The 17,637-nt window shown below is 46.2% G+C and overlaps 1 protein-coding gene across 5 annotated transcripts in view; it reads left to right on the top strand.

Annotated features, from left to right (window-relative positions):
* Positions 1-17,637, top strand: part of mlxip (MLX interacting protein) — a 122,067-nt gene that overhangs the window by 82,874 nt on the left and 21,556 nt on the right. For 4 of the 5 annotated variants that reach the window (XR_015072321.1, XM_085961639.1, XM_085961640.1 and 1 more), the window contains exons 13-15: positions 460-573; positions 4,293-4,420; positions 15,198-15,321. Coding sequence is in view for 4 of the 5 variants with exons in the window: in XM_085961639.1 (XP_085817765.1) it covers positions 460-573; positions 4,293-4,420; positions 15,198-15,321 (366 nt within the window). In the remaining variant the exon portion in view is untranslated. The remainder of the gene's footprint in view (positions 1-459; positions 574-4,292; positions 4,421-15,197; positions 15,322-17,637) is intronic. The other variant, XM_085961641.1, reaches the window with a different exon arrangement.

Consider the following 17,637-nt stretch of genomic DNA (forward strand, 5'->3'; position numbering starts at 1 on the left):
CAGGGCAGGATTGTCCTTTTCCTGTGCCTGCCTGAATATTTGTTGGAAAGTCCAGATTATAAAGTTACATTGTGATGGTAGAGCAAGGAGACATACATATAAACTTAAGAGTTAAGTTCAGGACAGATGTCCACATAGGTTTCTGGGTAGTGAAGGCAAAAACTTGGAATTATTCACAAAAGTTAGAATCTGAAAGGATAAGAAATTCCATCCTACTACTCCATTGTACTGTGTTCTCAAATTGATGTATTATGTTACTAGAACCTTTTTACTCCTCTTTTCTTGCCAAGTTTTAGGACATCACAGGTGAGCCCGATCCTGTCCTACAATGTCCATATGTGTGCAGTACGTAGGTCTAGTGATCTGGAGTAGAACCCTAGCTGTTTATTTTTTGCCTAATGACCATTAGGTATTATAATATGGTTGTAGTAAATAATCTTTTTTTACATTTTACAACAGAGTCGGCGAATGACCCATATTTCAGCAGAACAGAAGAGGCGATTTAACATCAGAATGGGTTTTGACACTCTTCACAATCTGACCACTTTAAAATCCCAGTCTAATGTAAAACCGGTAGGTTGATTGACTAATTTCATACCACACTTCATCAGGTGCCTGTTTATAGATAAGACATGATGGTTTGAAAGCCGGTTTGTGTATAGTAAATGTTTCAGTAACTGATTAAATCTGGATTGTAACTATTACAGTCACACAGAATCTGCAAATTTCTGCCTGTTGATCCTGTTTTTGGATTATGGCAGAGGTGTACAACCTTTTTTGGAGCAGGGTGCCAGATCCACATGGCACAATCATTGAGTCCCCATATAAGAGTCCCAGGCGTTGAACTCTCCTCCTTTTCTCCCTTCCACGCTAGGAATCCCAGCTCCTTCCCCCTCATTTCCAAGAATCCAACTGTTTGTATGAAAAAAGAAACTCCAAGCCCGGCTATGCAGTAAAAGTCTACCCACTCATCCCAAGACACACTATCCCACTTACTACTTTGGTCTTCCAGTGGCAACTCTGTTGGACGGAGTATCAATCAGGAAATAGTTGAGGCTTGTAATAAGGGAACATCTATAATTATGGGGGATTTTAACTATCATATTAATTAGACAAATCAAATTGGGCAGGGCTGCCTTGAGGATGAGTTCATTGAGTGTATTAGGGATGGGTTTCTTGAGCAGTATGTAACTGAACCGACCAGGGGGCAAGCAACCTTAGATCTGGTCCTGTGTAACGAGACAGGATTAATTAAAAATGTCCTAGTAAAGGATCCCCTTGGAATAAGTGACCATAACATGGTTGAATTCCATATTCAATTAGAGGGTGAGAAGGTTGCATCTCAAACAAGCGTGCTAAGCTTGAATAAAGGAGACTGAAGGTATGAGAGCAGAATTGAGTAGAGTGGATTGGGAAAATAGATTAAAGGGTAAGACGATACATGATCAGTGGTGTACATTTAAGGAGTTATTTTACAACTTCCAAAAAATATATATTCCACTGAGAAGAAAAGGGTGTAAAAGAAAAGACAGCCATCCGTGGCTAAGTAAAGAAATTAAGGATAGTATTCGACTAAAAACAAGGGCATATAAGGTAGCCAAATCTAGTGGGAGGATAGAGGATTGGGAAAACTTTAAAAGACAGCAAAACATAACAAAAAGATTGATTAAGAAAGGGAAGATAGATTATGAAAGTAAATTAGCAAAAAATATAAAGACAGATAGTAAGAGTTTTTATAGTTATATAAAAAAAAAAGGGTGGCTAAAGTAAATGTTGGTCCCTTAGAGGATGAGACCGGGAAATTAATGGTGGGAAATATGGAGATGGCAAAAACACTGAATGAATATTTTGTATCAGTCTTTACAGTAGAAGACACTAAGAATATCCCAACACTGGACAAACAGGGGGCTAAAGGGGGGGAGGAGCTAAACAGGATCAAAATCACTAAGGAAGTGGTACTTGGTAAAATAATGGGACTCAAGGCGGATAAATCACCTGGACCTGATGGCTTACATCCTAGGGTCTTGAGGGAAGTGGCGGTAGGGATTGTGGATGCATTGGTAATCATTTTCCAAAACTCCCTGGACTCGGCAAAGGTCCCGACAGACTGGAAAACTGCTAATGTAACACCCTTATTTAAAAAGGGCAGTAGACAGAAGGCTGGAAACTATAGACCGGTTAGCCTAACATCTGTGGTAGGTAAAATTTTGGAGTCCATTATTAAGGAGACAGTAACAGGACATTTGGATAATCATAATTTAATAGGACAAAGTCAGCATGGTTTTATGAAGGGGAAGTCATGTTTGACAAATTTGCTGGCGTTCTTTGAGGAAGTAACATATAGGGTGGATAAAGGGGAACCAGTGGACGTAGTGTATTTAGATTTCCAAAAGGCATTTGACAAGGTGCCACACAAAAGATTATTGCTTAAGATAAAAAATCACGGGATTGGGGGTAATATTCTGGCATGGATAGAGGATTGGCTATCTAACAGAAGGCAGAGAGTTGGGATAAATGGTTCATTCTCAGACTGGCAATCAGTAACTAGTGGTGTTCCGCAGGGGTCAGTGCTGGGTCCCCAACTCTTTACAATCTATATTAACGATTTGGAGGAGGGGACCGAGTGTAACATATCAAAGTTTGCAGATGATACTAAGATGGGAGGGAAAGTAGTGAGTGAGGAGGACATAAAAAACCTGCAAGGGGACATCGACAGGCAGTGGGCAGAGATTTGGCAGATGGAATACAATACTGGAAAGTGTGAGGTTATGCACTTTGGCAGGAAAAATCGTAGAGCAAGTTATTATCTTAATGGCAAGAAACTGGAAAGTACTGAAGTACAAAGGGATCTGGGGGTCCTGGTGCACGAAACTCAAAAGGTTAGTATGCAGGTGCAGCAAGTGATTAAGAAGGCCAATGGAATGTTGGCTTTCATTGCTAGGGGGATAGAATATAAAAAATAGGGAGGTATTGCTTCAGTTGTACAAGGTATTGGTGAGGCCGCACCTGGAATACTGCGTACAGTTTTGGTGTCCATACTTAAGAAAGGACATACTTGCTCTCGAGTCAGTACAAAGAAGGTTCACTCGGTTAATCCCGGGGATGAGGGGATGGACATATGAGGAGAGGTTGAGTAGATTGGGACTCTACTCATTGGAGTTCAGAAGAATGAGAGGCGATCTTATTGAAACATATAAGATTGTGAAGGGGTTGGACCGGGTGGATGCGGGGAAGATGTTCCTGATGATGGGTGAAACTAGAACTAGGGGGCATAGTCTTAGAATAAGGGGCTGCTCTTTCAAAACTGAGATGAGGAGGAACTACTTCACTCAAAGGGTGGTAGGCCCATGGAATATGCTGCCCCAAAAAGCTGTAGAAGCTACATCATTACATAAATTTAAAACAGAAATAGACAGTTTCCTAGAAGTAAAGGGAATTAAGGGTTACGGGGGGCGGGCAGGAATTTGGACATGAGTCTAGGTTCGGATCGGTCATGGCCCTGTGGGTAGCGGAGCGGGCCCAGGGGCCGTGTAGCCTGATCCTGCTCCTATTTCGTGTGTCTAATTCTGTTAGATTCAGGAGATGGTTCTGTGTTAGTGGATTGGCGGTTAGGATCAGATCAGCCATGATCTTATTGAATGGCGAAGCAGGCTCGAGGGGCCGATTGGCCTACTCCTGCTCCTATTTCTTATGTTCTTATGTTATGATCTGGCCTATCAACACCTACTCCTTGCTGCTTTTTTTTGTTTACCCACAGTTCTGAAGGTGGAAGCCCTTTCAGCCTCTTTAAATGTCTCGGGGCCTGGAAACTGCTTCCTGATTAGTGCAAAAATGCTGTTCCCTCCTAGGTCTAGCTGTACAAATTGGGAAGGGTCTTTTCTAACCCATGAAGTCTGGGAGTTTGATCTGCTCCATATGCATACAGAAGAAAGGAACTGCAGGCTGGATTTGGTCCACAGGCAATGTCTTTCACCTCACCCAGTATGGAAATGTAACTGGAAAGTGATCAAGAAACCAAGTGATTATGGGACAGAATCTGTTGGCGAATGAACAAAACCGTTGATATCAGGATAAAGATAAAGAGTAATGATGTCGAAACAAAGGAAATGCAATCAAATGGGGAGAGCTCAGGGAAATATGTTAAACTGAGAAAATGAAACGGGAAGGGGGAGAAGACTTGAGGAAAAAGGAGATTCTGATCGGATAAAAAAACAATTATAACCTACAGATAGTTCTCAAGACTGGTAATCTAGCTTGTATTTTAACCAGATGCTTTAAAATCCTTTCTGTAGATTAGCAACGCAGCCACACTGCAGAAAACTGTGGAATACATAGCAAAACTACAGCAGGAGAGGACACAGATGCAGGATGAAGCAAAACGTCTCAGGGAAGAAATTGAGGAGCTTAATGCATCAATCAAGTGGGTAAACATATTTTGCTGGATGTTTAAAACAAATTCCAACATTGTCCTTGTGCAATTCTATACTATGGCTTTGAATAAAGTTTTAATTTTTTTTGCAATTACTAACACACCGAAAATGGTTATAATATGACAGAGCTTTATGCCAGTTCCCCAACTGCTTTATTTCAAGTGTCGGGTTAAAATGTAGTTTACATCAGGGGTTCTCAACTGGGGGTCCGCGAGAGGGTTTCGGGGGTCCGCGAGAGGGTTTCAGGAGTCCGCCATAAATAACCTCCAGGATTTTCTTTAAAAAAAAAGAAAAATACACTGTTGCGCAAAGGTCATATCCAGCTGAGCAAACTGGCGGCTCTGTCCCCAACACTAACCTCTAGTCCTCCCTCCCAAACGTCTCTGCGATGACGGCAGCAGCTGCTGCTGGGCCCAGGCCCCCGCTCGCTGAGAAGGGAGAGAGATGGCAGTCGCTGAGTGCAGATCCCCCAGCTGGAGCTCTCCGTCTCCTCGCCAGGTCCCGCTGTATTTACAGGCAGACTGGCCTGCTGGCCGAACAGTTGCAGTGGAACTGGCAGAGCGCCGCCGGAACCACCTGCGTGCCCAACCGATTCGACTCTAGACTTGCAACCAAAAGCGTCCAACTGCAATCTTAACTTATTCTGCGTAATATCGGAAACTCCGTGTTAGCCAATAGATTTTAGCAAGAGTGTTGACTCACCCTGTAGTATAGTTACAAGGGTACTGGCTGCCCTTTGGTGTCTAACCTCATTCATTCTTCACCTACGAGCCTATACCTTGTGTTAGCAATCTTGCTCTACCATAGAGGGCATCACAGGCAGACCTGATTGTTCACACCCAGTGTGGCCCTCCAGTTAGGATTTCAACCTTCCAGGATTGTCCTGGTGTCACCAGGAATAAAACATTAATCTGGACACTGCTGCCAGCAATTTGGGAGAAAAATCATAACTGGCCTTAACAAACTTGTGATTTTTTTTTTTTCATTTTCATTGTGCACCTTTGTTTATTAGTTAATAAAAATATTGGAGATAGGGGAAAAAGGCTGTTTGACTGACAATCAAGCAGAGAACCGGGACTGGTTGATGTGTTGGGAACTGTCGGTGAGGGAGGCAGGGGTTATGGGGAGAAGAGGGAGACTGGGGGGTCAGGTGATTTTCTACAGTTCTGGGATAGCAGTAGCAGCAGCAACATGGTGAGTCGGAGTGGCACTGAGAGAATTTTTATACAGAAAAATTAGTTGTGTTGTTTTACAGGGGGTTCGTGGAATTTTTATAACACTGGAGGGAGGCCTCAGAAGCAAAAAAGGTTGAGAACCCCTGGTTTAGATGATGGATTGCAGGATTCCTCTAATTGCTGTTGCCTCTTACAATATTTTTGTAGTACCTACTTTAACATATTTTTGGTGTGTCTAGTATACTTTATAAATCTATCGGATAGTATTAATATGCTGTTGACCTCCGCAATAGAAAAAGTTTGCAGTATCAATATTCTTTGTTTGTATTCAATTTATGTTGTTAAGCTTGAGCTGATTTAAGGCTGACCTCCTGAGATGCATTTGACCATATTGGCCAAATTACATTGTCTCCGTACACTAAGCTTTCTTTGAAACTATAAGCTCTGCTGTACATGTGTTCTTGTACAGTGCAGGAAGCAGCAGTTCCCATTGTGTACAACTAGCCTAACCTCACTGATGCATGTTCTGTGTACTGGTAGTTGTCAGTTTTCTGTCCTGTCTTCTCCTGAATCTGTTGACTCCTGGTACCTCATCTAAGTGACTGTCGGCAATCAAGCCCAGTCCTCATCTGATGTGTACAGATGCACTTCTAAAAGGAGGCATTGGATAATAAGTAGGAAGTGGATCCCAGGCTAATTTTGCCGATTCATAACCCAGAGGTGAAGACCTAGGACTTGATTTTCATGGGGCTGTTGAGGCGGGATTGGAGGCGTGTGGGGGGGTTAAAATTGCAAAAACTGGTGGGCGGGCCTGACCCCGCCTCCAAGCAATTTTCATTAAATCGTGTCTAATGGTCCCGTCTCCGGGCGGGATAGGCCATTAAAGCCCTTAACAAGCACTAAATTGCCTCTATAATGCCATTTTGAAAGGCCTTTGCGATTTTAACCCTTTTCCCACGTGAAGCATGCCTGTTCTGAAACACGACGGTGAAACCTGGCAGTAGCACAATTGGATTGCTGACTATCAGTTGCAGCTCAACCATTAAATAGGAGATTTGATCAGCCATCATTTGCAGGTGGCAAGACTTTGTTGTCTCAGGTCTGGGGGAACTTTTAGAAGGCATAACCACAGCTGTGGAAGTTTGGAGCCTGACACCCATCTCCAGTGTGACCTCCTGGGAAACCCCTATCGCCACCTTGACTGAGCGCTTCCTCAACTGAGGCATATACCAGAAGCATGGGAGCCATTTATTTCCTTCCCTTCTGGACATTAGATGAGGACGAAGACCAGCCGCACACCAGCAGAACCATGAACAGCAGCAGCACCAACAACAGGATCGCCAAGCTGCTGCTCGCCCACCTGAAGCTGCGCAGGCCAGAAGGGGCCAGCACATGGAAGCCTGTCGGTGCAGGAGATACCCCCCAAACAGGGTCTACAGACACAGGGTCAGCTACCTCAACATGTCTGAGCAGCAGTGCCAAAGGCGGCTCCGACTTTCGCGAGAGGTAGTGGGTGACATCTGCGCAATGCTGCAACAAGACCTGGAGCCCAGAGGACCAGGTGGACAACCCTTACCAGTGGCCATCAAAGTCACCACCGCACTCGACTTTTTTGCCTCAGGCTCATTCCAGGGTTCAGCTGCAGACATCAGCGGCATCTCCCAGGCGGCCGCACAAACTTGCATCACGCAGGTAACTGATGCCCTCTTTGCCATCGCGCACAATCACATCCATTTCACCAAGGATCAAGCAAGTGCCACTGCGCGTGCGGTTGGATTAGCTAATCTGGCAGGCTTTCCAAGGGTGCAGGGCGTTGTTGACTGCACACATGTGGCCCTTAAGGCACCCCATCGCAATCCAGGTATTTTTGTCAACTGCAAGAGCTTCCACTCCCTTAGCGTTCAGCTGGTGTGTGACCACAAGAAGGAAATTTTGCATGTTTGTGCCAAGTACCCTGGTAGTTGCCATGACTCCTTCATACTGTGCCAGTCTAGTGTGCCTCCGCTATTCAGTCTGCCAGACCAACTTAACGGATGGCTACTTGGAGACGAGGGCTATCTCCTGAAGACGTGGCTAATGATGCTGTTGAGGAGCCCATCCAACGAAGCTGAGGCTGAAGCTACAACTACAGCCACATTTCCACCAGATCCATAATCGAGCAAACCATCGGTTTGCTGAAGATGCGCTTAAGATGCCTGGATAGATCAGGTGGAGCCCTGCAGTCAGGGTCTCCTGAATCGTCGTGGTTTGCTGTGCACTTCACAACATGGCACAGCGTCGTGGCTTGCAGATTCCTGAGGACCAAGTGGCTCCTCACATATCCTCCTCAGATGAGGATGAGGAGGAGGAGAGCAAAAACGCACACCTTGCAGAGGCCCATCAACCAGCGGCAGCAGTACTTGAGAACATTGCTGCCCGGGATGCAAGGAACGCACTCATCTTGGCCAGATTTGCTTAGCCTAGCCACTCGAGCACTTTTGCCTCGCAGCTTCTTACCTAAGCATCGACAATGGCCAAGAACCAGCGGATTCCTAGCAATTTGACCACCATACTGACAATTGCAAGTAATCCTAAGCCCTCAATGTGGAAGTCCCATTTGCGAAATGACACATGCCACAACTACAGCAGTAGCCATTTTTTATTTACAGGAATCACCTGATGGCTTTTTAACATAAAACATCAAATTTCACCCAAGTGACTACCCTTGTGCCTATTTGTGCAGTATCTTTCTCTTACGCGTGCTCCGACGTGGTGCTTCCCCTGTGTCTTCAGCAGATGTGGAGGCCCCTTGCTCACTTTCTTGCTGCTCCTGTCTCGACGCCTTTGGCGGGCGTCCTCTGGGGTTGCGAGCCTGTGAGGGTTCACCAACAGTCTGCTGCTCCTGCGGCTGTGCAGGGGTTGAGACGCCGATCTCGGTTGAGTGTGGACTCTGGTGGGGCTCTGACCGAGGGCTCTGCACTGGCATGGAAGTGTGAGCACTTGGAGAGGAGCCCCCACTTCCTTGATGTCTGCCACCAACTTCCCTCTCATGGGTCAGGTCCTCCTCAGCGCTTGCAAGTGGCTTGAGAGCACCTTGCATCAGGTGGGCCATGGGGACCCGTATCTGCACTGGCAGTCCTACTCAGAAGGACTTCCATGAAGATCTGGTTTCTCTGTTCAAATAGATGCCCATCGCTCCTCCAGAGATGTCATTCTATTCAGAACACTCACCATGTTTTCTGCACTCTGGCGACTTATCACCTCCATGGAGGTTGCCATCCTTTCCATGGTGATGCGTTCATGTGCCAATGACTCCACAAAGGCTCTGCTTATGTTCGCAATGGACTCCTCCATTCGCTCCACACTCGCAGCGACCCTGGAGACAAAACCTGCCAGAGACTCCTGCATCTGTTCCTGGAGTTCCAGCACCGCTGATCTTATGGATGGACCCAGAGGCAGAGGGTCGACGTGCAGCTGAGCCAAGCTGGTAGAGTCCTGCGCCCTCCGACTAAGACTCTCCACTGCTGTCCCTGTCTCCACAATCTGCTGATGCTCACTTGTGAGCTGTGATACACCAGGTGACAACACTACTCTATGTCCCGAAGGTCCCACCGAGGTGTGAGTGTCTGCGCTGGTGATGGGTGTGGTGAATTCTGCTGACGCTGCGCCCTCAGAAGTCATAGTCATAGAGTTTTACAGCAGAGAAAGAGGCCCTTCGGCCCATCGTGTCTGCGCCGCCCATCCATCCCTGTCCAGTCTAATCCCATTTTCCAGCATTTGGTCCATAGCCTTGTATGCAATGGCATTCCAAGTGCTCATCCAAATGCTTCTTGAATGTTGTGAGGGTTCCTGCCTCTACCACCCTTTTGGGCATTGAGTTCCACATTCCAACCACCCTCTGGGTGAAAAAGTTCCTCCTCAAATCCCCTCTAAATCTCCTGCCCCTTACCCTGAATCTATGCCCCCTTGTTATTGACCCCCCTACTAAGGGGAAAAGTTCCTCTTTGTCTACCCTATCTATGCCCCTCATCATTTTGTATACCTCAATCAGGTCCCCCCTCAGCCTTCTTTGCTCCAAGGAAAACAACCCCAGCCTGTTTAGTCTTTCTTCATAGCTGAGGCGCTCCATCCCAGGTAACATCCTGGTGAATCTTCTCTGCACCCTCTCCAAAGCAATCACATCCTTCCTATAGTGAGGCGACCAGAACTGCACACAGTACTCCAGCTGTGGCCTCACCAGCGTTTTGTACAGCTCCATCATAACCTCCCTGCTCTTGCCTTCATTAGCCGAGGCATAGAATATAAGTATCCCATATGCCTTTTTAACCACCTTATCTACCTGTTCCGCTGCCTTCAGGGATCTATGTACATGTACACCAAGGTCCCTCTGTACTTCCTAGGGTCCTACCACTCATTGTGTATTCCCTTGCCTTATTTGTCCGTCCAAAATGCATCACCTCGCACTTTTCAGGGTTAAATTCCATTTGCCACTTTTCCGCCCATCTGACCAACCCGTTTATATCGTCCTGTAGCCTAAGGCTTTCCTCCTCGCAATTGACCACCCCACCAATTTTCGTGTCATCTGCGAACTTGCTGATCATACCTTTTACATTCTCATCCAAATCATTTATGTAGATCACAAACAACAAGGGACCCAGCACCGATCCCTGAGGTACCCCACTGGACACAGGCTTCCAGTCACAAAAGCAACCTTCGACCATCACCCTCTGCCTCCTGCCACTCAGCCAGTTTAGGATCCAACGCGCCAAGGCACCCTGGATCCCATGGGCTCTTACCTTCTTGACCAGTCTCCTATGCGGGACTTTGTCAAAAGCTTTACTGAAGTCCATGTAAACCACATCCACAGCATTTCCCTCATCCACCCCCCTAGTCACCCCCTCGAAAAATTCAATCAGATTTGTCAGACATGATTTACCCTTGACAAAGCCATGCTGACTATCCCCGATTAATCCTTGCCTCTCCAAGTGGAGACTAATTTTGTCCCTCAGAATTTTTTCCAATAATTTCCCTACCACAGATGTTAGGCTCACTGGCCTGTAATTCCCTGGTTTATCCCTGCTACCCTTCTTGTATAATGGTACTACATTAGCTGTTCTCCAGTCCTCTGGTACATCCCCTGTGGCCAGAGAGGTTCTGAAAATTTGTGTCAGAGCCCCTGCAATCTCCTCCTTTGCCTCCCACAGCAGCCTGGGATACATCTCGTCCGGGCCTGGGGATTTATCCACTTTTTGGCCTGCTAAAACCGCTAGCACCTCCTCCCTCTCGATGCTAATATGTTCAAGTATGTCACAGTCCCCTTGCCCGATTTCTATGTCTGCATCGTCTTTCTCCATAGTGAACACAGATGCAAAAAATTCATTTAAAACCCCGCCTACATCATCTGGCTCTACACACAGATTGCCACTTTGGTCCCTAATGGGCCCTACCCTTTCCCTGGTTATCCTCTTGCCCTTAATATACTTATAAAACATCTTAGGATTTTCCTTTATTTTGCTCGCCAGTGTTATTTCATGGCCCCTCCTCGCCCTCCTAATTTCTTTTTTAAGTATGCCCCTGCACTTTTTATACTCCTCTAGGGCTTCTTTCGTCTTTAGTCTTTTGTAACTGCCAAAAGCCCCCCTTTTATTTCTAATGCATTTTTGTATATCCCTTGTCATCCAAGGTTCCCTTTGCTTGTTGGTCCCACCCTTGACCTTTACAGGAACATGTTGGCGCTGTACTCTCTCTATTTCCCTTCTGAAAGTCTCCCACTGTTTTGATGTGGATTTTCCTATAAGTAGCTGCTCCCAGTCCACTTTGGCCAGATCCTGCCTTATCATATTAAAATCGGCCTTCCCCCAATTTAGAACCCTTATTTCCGGGCCGTCTTTGTCTTTTTCCATGACCACCTTAAATCTCACCGAATTATGGTCACTGTCGCCAAAATGCTCTCCTACTGATACTTCCACCACTTGCCCGGCTACATTCCCCAGAATTAGGTCCAGTACCGCCCCCTCTCTTGTAGGACTTTCTACATGTTGGCTCAAAAAGCTCTCCTGGATGCACTTTAAGAATTCTGCACCCTCTAAGCCTTTCACACTCTGACTATCCCAATTAATATTGGGGAAGTTGAAATCCCCCATTATTATTACCCTATTATTTTCGCACTTCTCTGAGATTTGCCTACATATCTGTTCCTCTATCTCCCCCTGACTGTTTGGGGGCCTATAGTACACTCCCAGCAAAGTGCTTGCCCCCTTTTTGTTTTTAAGTTCTACCCATATGGCCTCATTAGAGGAACCCGCTAATATATCGTCCCTCCTTACAGCAGTAATTGACTCCTTAATTAATATTGCAACACCCCCTCCCCTTTTACACCCCCCTCTGTCTCGCCTGAAGATTCTATACCCCGGAATATTGAGCTGCCAGTCCTGACCCTCCCTCAACCATGTCTCCGTGATAGCAACAATATCGTACTCCCATGTGTTCAACAACAACTTCAGTTCATCCACCTTATTTGCAAGACTCCTTGCATTAAAATAAATGCCTTCCAGCCCTGCCATATTCCCTTTTGCCTTTACATATTTGCTCTGCCTTCCCAGCTGACTTGTTTTTTCCTCTGTATTTGGCTGTAAATCACCCCCTACTATAGCTCCACTCTGTACCCCATCCCCCTGCCAAGTTAGTTTAAACCCCCCCCAGCAGTGCTAGCAAACCTCCCCGCAAGGATATTGGTTCCCCTCTGGTTCAGGTGTAAACCGTCCGACTTGTACAAGTCCCACCTTTCCCAGAAGCAGACCCAGTGATCCAGGAAACTAAAGCCCTCCCCCCTGCACCATCCCTTTAGCCACGCATTCATCTGTTCTATCTTCCTATTCCTATACCCACTAGCACGTGGCACGGGGAGTAATCCAGAGATTACAACCTTTGAGGTCCTGCTCTTTAATCCTTCACCTAGCTCCTTAAATTCTTGCTGCAGGACCTCATCCCTCTTTTTACCTCTGTCGTTGGTACCAATGTGGACCACGACCTCTGGGTGTTCACCCTCCCCCTCCAGAATGCCCTGCAGCCGCTCAGTGATATCCTTGACCCTGGCACCAGGGAGGCAACAAACCATCCTGGATTCACGTCTACGGCCACAGAAACGCCTATCTGTTCCCCTTACTATAGAATCCCCTACCACTATTGCTCTCCCACTCTTTTTCCCCCCTTCCTGGGCAGCAGGAGCACCCCCAGTGCCAGGAAGTTGGCTGCTGCTGTCTTCCCCTGGTGAGTCATCCCCCCTAACAGTATCCAAAGCGGTATACTTGTTTGAGAGGGGAATGGTCACAGGGGTCTCCTGCACTACCTGCCTGCTTCTATTGCTCCGCCTGGTGGTCACCCATTTCCTGTCTTCCTGTGCAGCCCTTCCCTGCGGTGTGACCAACTCACTAAACGTGCTATCCACGACCCTCTCAGCATCGTGAATGCTCAACAACCCATCCACCCGCAGCTCCAGCGCCTCAATGCGGTCTGCTAGTAGCTGCAGATGGATGCATCTCTGGCACACGTGGTCATCAGGGGCACCGGGGTCCCTGAATTCCCACATAGAGCAAGAGGAGCATATCACGGGGCTGGGCTCACCTGGCATGACCTTCCCTTTACTTAATTTAAATTAATTTACTACCACCAATTAAAAATATCTCTAAGGCGCTTGTATAGTCTACCAACAGTCCCTGCTACACCAGAAAAGACCCTAGTAACTATAAACTACAGAGTTAAAGTTTAAAAAAGAGAAATACTCACCAACCAATCACTTACCTGCTCCCTGGTGACGTCACACTCTGATTACTTTTTACCTCTCTCCTCTGCTGTTGATTTGGTGTGCCTCACCTCGCAACTGCCGCCGATTTGAATCTGCCGCCGCTTTTAACTGCCGCCGGTCACTGCCCCTTCACAGGTCCGATGCTCTGATCGGGCCTCACCTCGCAACTGCTGCCGATTTGAATCTGCCGCCGCTTTTAACTGCCGCCGGTCACTGCCCCTTCACAGGTCCGATGCTCTGATCGGGCCTCACCTCGCAACTGCCGCCGATTTGAATCTGCCGCCGCTTTTAACTGCCGCCGGTCACTGCCCCTTCACAGGTCCGATGCTCTGTTGCAGCTTCCTCTGAGGAGTCTTGAGGCTCAGGCTCTTCCTCCTGGCTAGTGGGGACGGGTGCTTGCGATGGTCCTGTGGGGGAGTAAAGGAAAGAGTCAGAGATGTGAGGCCAAGGTTACATGCACATTGCATATTGCAGATGATCATAAGTCCATCGGTTAGAGCTTCAGAATCATTATCAGCGACTCATGCAATGTCAATGAGAGAGATGGAAAACTATTCTGTCACCAGCTTGCTGTGATGCACCCGTCTGTCCGTCCCCCACTTGCGCATCTTCCTCCACTCCCACGATCTCCAGGACCACATCCTCCCAGGGGGTGAGGTGGGCTACTGAGGGTGACTCTCCTCTTCTCGCTCTTTCTCTCTCATTGTGAGCTCTCTTTTCCTGCAATGAGGGAGACAAGTGGAGGTTGAGTGAGAATGAAGGAGTGAGTGTAGAGAATCCATAGCATAGATGCTTAGAAGGAGACAAAGATGGAGTGAGGTGGCAAGACCAAGGGCCCTCCCTGTGTGTTGTCAGTTGTTTTCATAGCATCACCGTGATGGGGAGCGTGAGGGCTGCAAAGTCGAATAGTTAGGTGAATATGACCATAGAGAGAGAGGGAATGGGTAAGGGTGCATAGATGTCCGTGTCAAGTGGGATGTGGAGGAAGAGATTGCTAAAGCTGAGTGTTGGTAAGGAGAGGCAGTGGAGATCAGATTGAGGGTGATGGGAAATTCATACTCACTTTTCCAGTATGCAGAAGGTCATGAAATCTCTTCCTGCACTGAAGCCAGGTTCTGTGGGTTACTGACAATGAGTTGACCTCCTCAGCCACCTGGATCCACACAGCCTTGGTTTGCTGGGGAGGCTTCTTCCTCCCTGAAGAAGGGAAGAGCACCTTTTTATGTGCTCTTGCTCCCTCAACTAAAGCCTGCAGGGTAACGTCATCGAAGCGGGGTGCAGACCTAGGCCTCTGGCTGGCCATTCTTCCTGCAGGTGCCTCTCACTGCAAAGGCCAAAAGGTTGGCAGCCTGCAGAAGAAGCAAGGCTTGTTGCAGACCTTAAATGCAGCAGCAATGATGATGTCATCGGAGGCGACTTTCAGACTGGAAAAACTCATTGGCCATGGGTTCCCACACGTTGGAACTCAATTGGCCCATTAAGTTAAATTTGCATCATTTTCCCACATCGATTTAGAATCTGGTGGCTAACACGAAATGCGGATTACACGACCCCAGCCCGCCCCAGTATCAAAATCCAGCCCCTAGTATCTCACCCTTACTCCATCCTGGCCAACTCTGCACAGACTGGAGATCGAGCCTGGGACTTTGCTGGTTTGTATGACTCAGTTACTCACTGGATAAACTTACTGAGTCATAGGGTAGTTAAATTGTATTGTACTTGGTTTTGTTCTAGAAGTTGGTTGTGCTCATCAAATTATTTGACCTAATAATTAGTAGCAACTTGTAACGTTTTGCTTCCAAATTTCAGTACCTGCCAACAGCAGCTTCCTGCCACTGGTGTCCCAATAACACGGCAACGATTTGATCATATGCGGGAAATGTTCGATGAGTACGTCAAATCGAGAACACTTCAGAACTGGAAGTTCTGGATTGTATCCTTTTTAATGCAGCAAAGCTGGATAATGTTGGGTTCCATGGGGTAGACTTTTCACAAAAGCGTAATTTGCCCAAAATCAACCAAACCAGCGTAAAAGATCGAGAATTTCAAGCGCAAGTTACATCCGGCGCAAATCGAGTTTCTGCAACAAAAAAAATTTAAGCTGGTTTAAAAAAAGCTTCCTGCTGGAAGCTGGCCCCACCCACACAACTAGCCACACCCTCATCAAATAAACGAGCATGGCAAGTCTCTGCCAACTGCACATGTTTGTGGCCCTAAGAGGAGGCTCTTCAAATTAAGTTTTCTTTTAGGTGCAAAGGCACTAGCAGGCACCTTTTTAAATCGTTTAAATATTTAAAAAAGTTAATTTACTAAGAAACTGACTAGTGTACATCAATGAAACTAGTAAATGGTTCTGTATAGTGTCATTTTCAGGTTTTTTTTAAATCGGGTTACTCACGGATGGTGGACTAGATACTTATTAAAAATGCTTATTTTTTGTAATATACCCAATTTCGGTTGTATTAATAAAAATGCACCAGGTTACCACTCTTAAATACATCGAGCAATATTTTTTAATGCAAGGGAAAAAAATAAACAATGACCTTCTAAAATGCTGGTCCGATTGCCCTAGCTCATGGAAGATTGTACGGTTGTGATTATGCAAATGAGCTTGAGCAGCAACTTAAACCATAACTTCACTTTGGGAAAACTAGAGCAATTTTGAGCGCCATTTACGCCCAGATTGCGCCCAAAGCTGAAACTCTCACCCCACCCCCCATATACATTTGATTTTTCTTTCTTCCCAATTTCTCATGTTTTTTCCTTTTTGCTACTGAAGGTGGTAACTGTGGGGCATTGTTCAAATGGACATTCTTCATGTGAACATAGATAGGAAATGCTGACTTGGTAATTGACTGTGAACAGTGATCAGGGGTGGGAACTCTGGCTGATCTCTAATGTATTTAGTCATTAGCCATTGAGGAACTTATTTTTTTTTTTAAAGTCCAACAATTAACTTAGAATTAATATTTACTTTAGTGGAAAATGAATGTTACATTGAATTTACACTTTTGCTATCTTTAGTATTGTGTTAATGCACTAAATACTTTAACAATCTGATAGGGTGTCCTGTCACACAACATGGAAGATCATATTAAAACATTGGCCCAGAAATTTTGGTCGGAGGCTTCCCGCGGGTGCAAGCCTCCGACCTGCACTTAGCTAGCGCACCGGCTGTTGTGCTGTGGGCCCGCGTGGGATTCCGATCCTGGGTCTGCTCCAACTGCCGGCGCGCAGTGCTTGCATATCCCAGGGGCGCAGTTAGTTCGAAGCGTCCCCTGGGATCACGTGGGCCATGGAGAGCCAATGGTAGCAGGGAATCAGTGTTCATAGATTTGACAGGAAGACCTGTCAAATCTATGAATACAATTCAGCCCAAAACATCACTAAAACTTCAAATAATTTTTTTTTAAATCACATTTTTAAAATAACTATAAATTACATTAAATAACTATTTTAAACAATAATTTAAATTTTTGAAAAAATTAATTACGTTTCTAACGGGGCTAAAAATAAATTTGCCTTTCTTTAAAGTACAGGAAACTTTCGATTTATCGGCACCTAAATAACCAGAAATGTCAGTTAATCGGCAAAATTCAGGAGTCGGTTCAGGTAACTTTTATTACTTGCACAGCAACAAATGGAGGAAGGCAAGGGTGTGGCTGCAGCTGTTGCTAAGCTACAGAGACGCTTGCAACTTGTGGACATTGTTCTGAAGCTGTTGCTAAGCAACAGGGTTTGTTGCTTTATACGGAGCTCTCAGCTATCTTTTACGATAGCGTTCGGTTATCCGGAATTTTTGATGAACCGGCACCACGTCAGTCCCGTCCGTGCCGGATACCAGAAAGTTTCCTGTATTTAAAAATAATAAACCTGTGGAAAAAATGTTTTAATTTTACTTAATTCACCACGTGTTAAAAGCAGGCCTTGCGACTGCTTTTTATAAGCGTAGCTGCTGGAGACTTACCCTCCCGGAAAAACCTGGAAAAAAACGGAAGTTCCAGGCGTACGCGCTGCCCCTCCGGTGCATGCGTTCGACCTGTGAACCTCTTTTAAGGGAATGGAAGTTTCGGTTTCCCGCACATGCGCAGTGCATGCACGAAACCGGCACTTTCATTGGGCCTACGCGTGAGTACCCAGCGCGTACTCACCCGTGCGGACCCAAATTTCTGGGCCGTTACGTTCATCCGCCAAGTACTTTCCTAACCATCTGATAACTGTATTTATCATACAACGTGGCTGGTTTTTT

Source organism: Somniosus microcephalus, chromosome 19 (assembly GCF_052327205.1).
Source record: "Somniosus microcephalus isolate GS21.2 chromosome 19, FLI_Smic_1.0, whole genome shotgun sequence".
In the NCBI taxonomy this organism is placed as follows: Eukaryota; Metazoa; Chordata; class Chondrichthyes; order Squaliformes; family Somniosidae; genus Somniosus; species Somniosus microcephalus.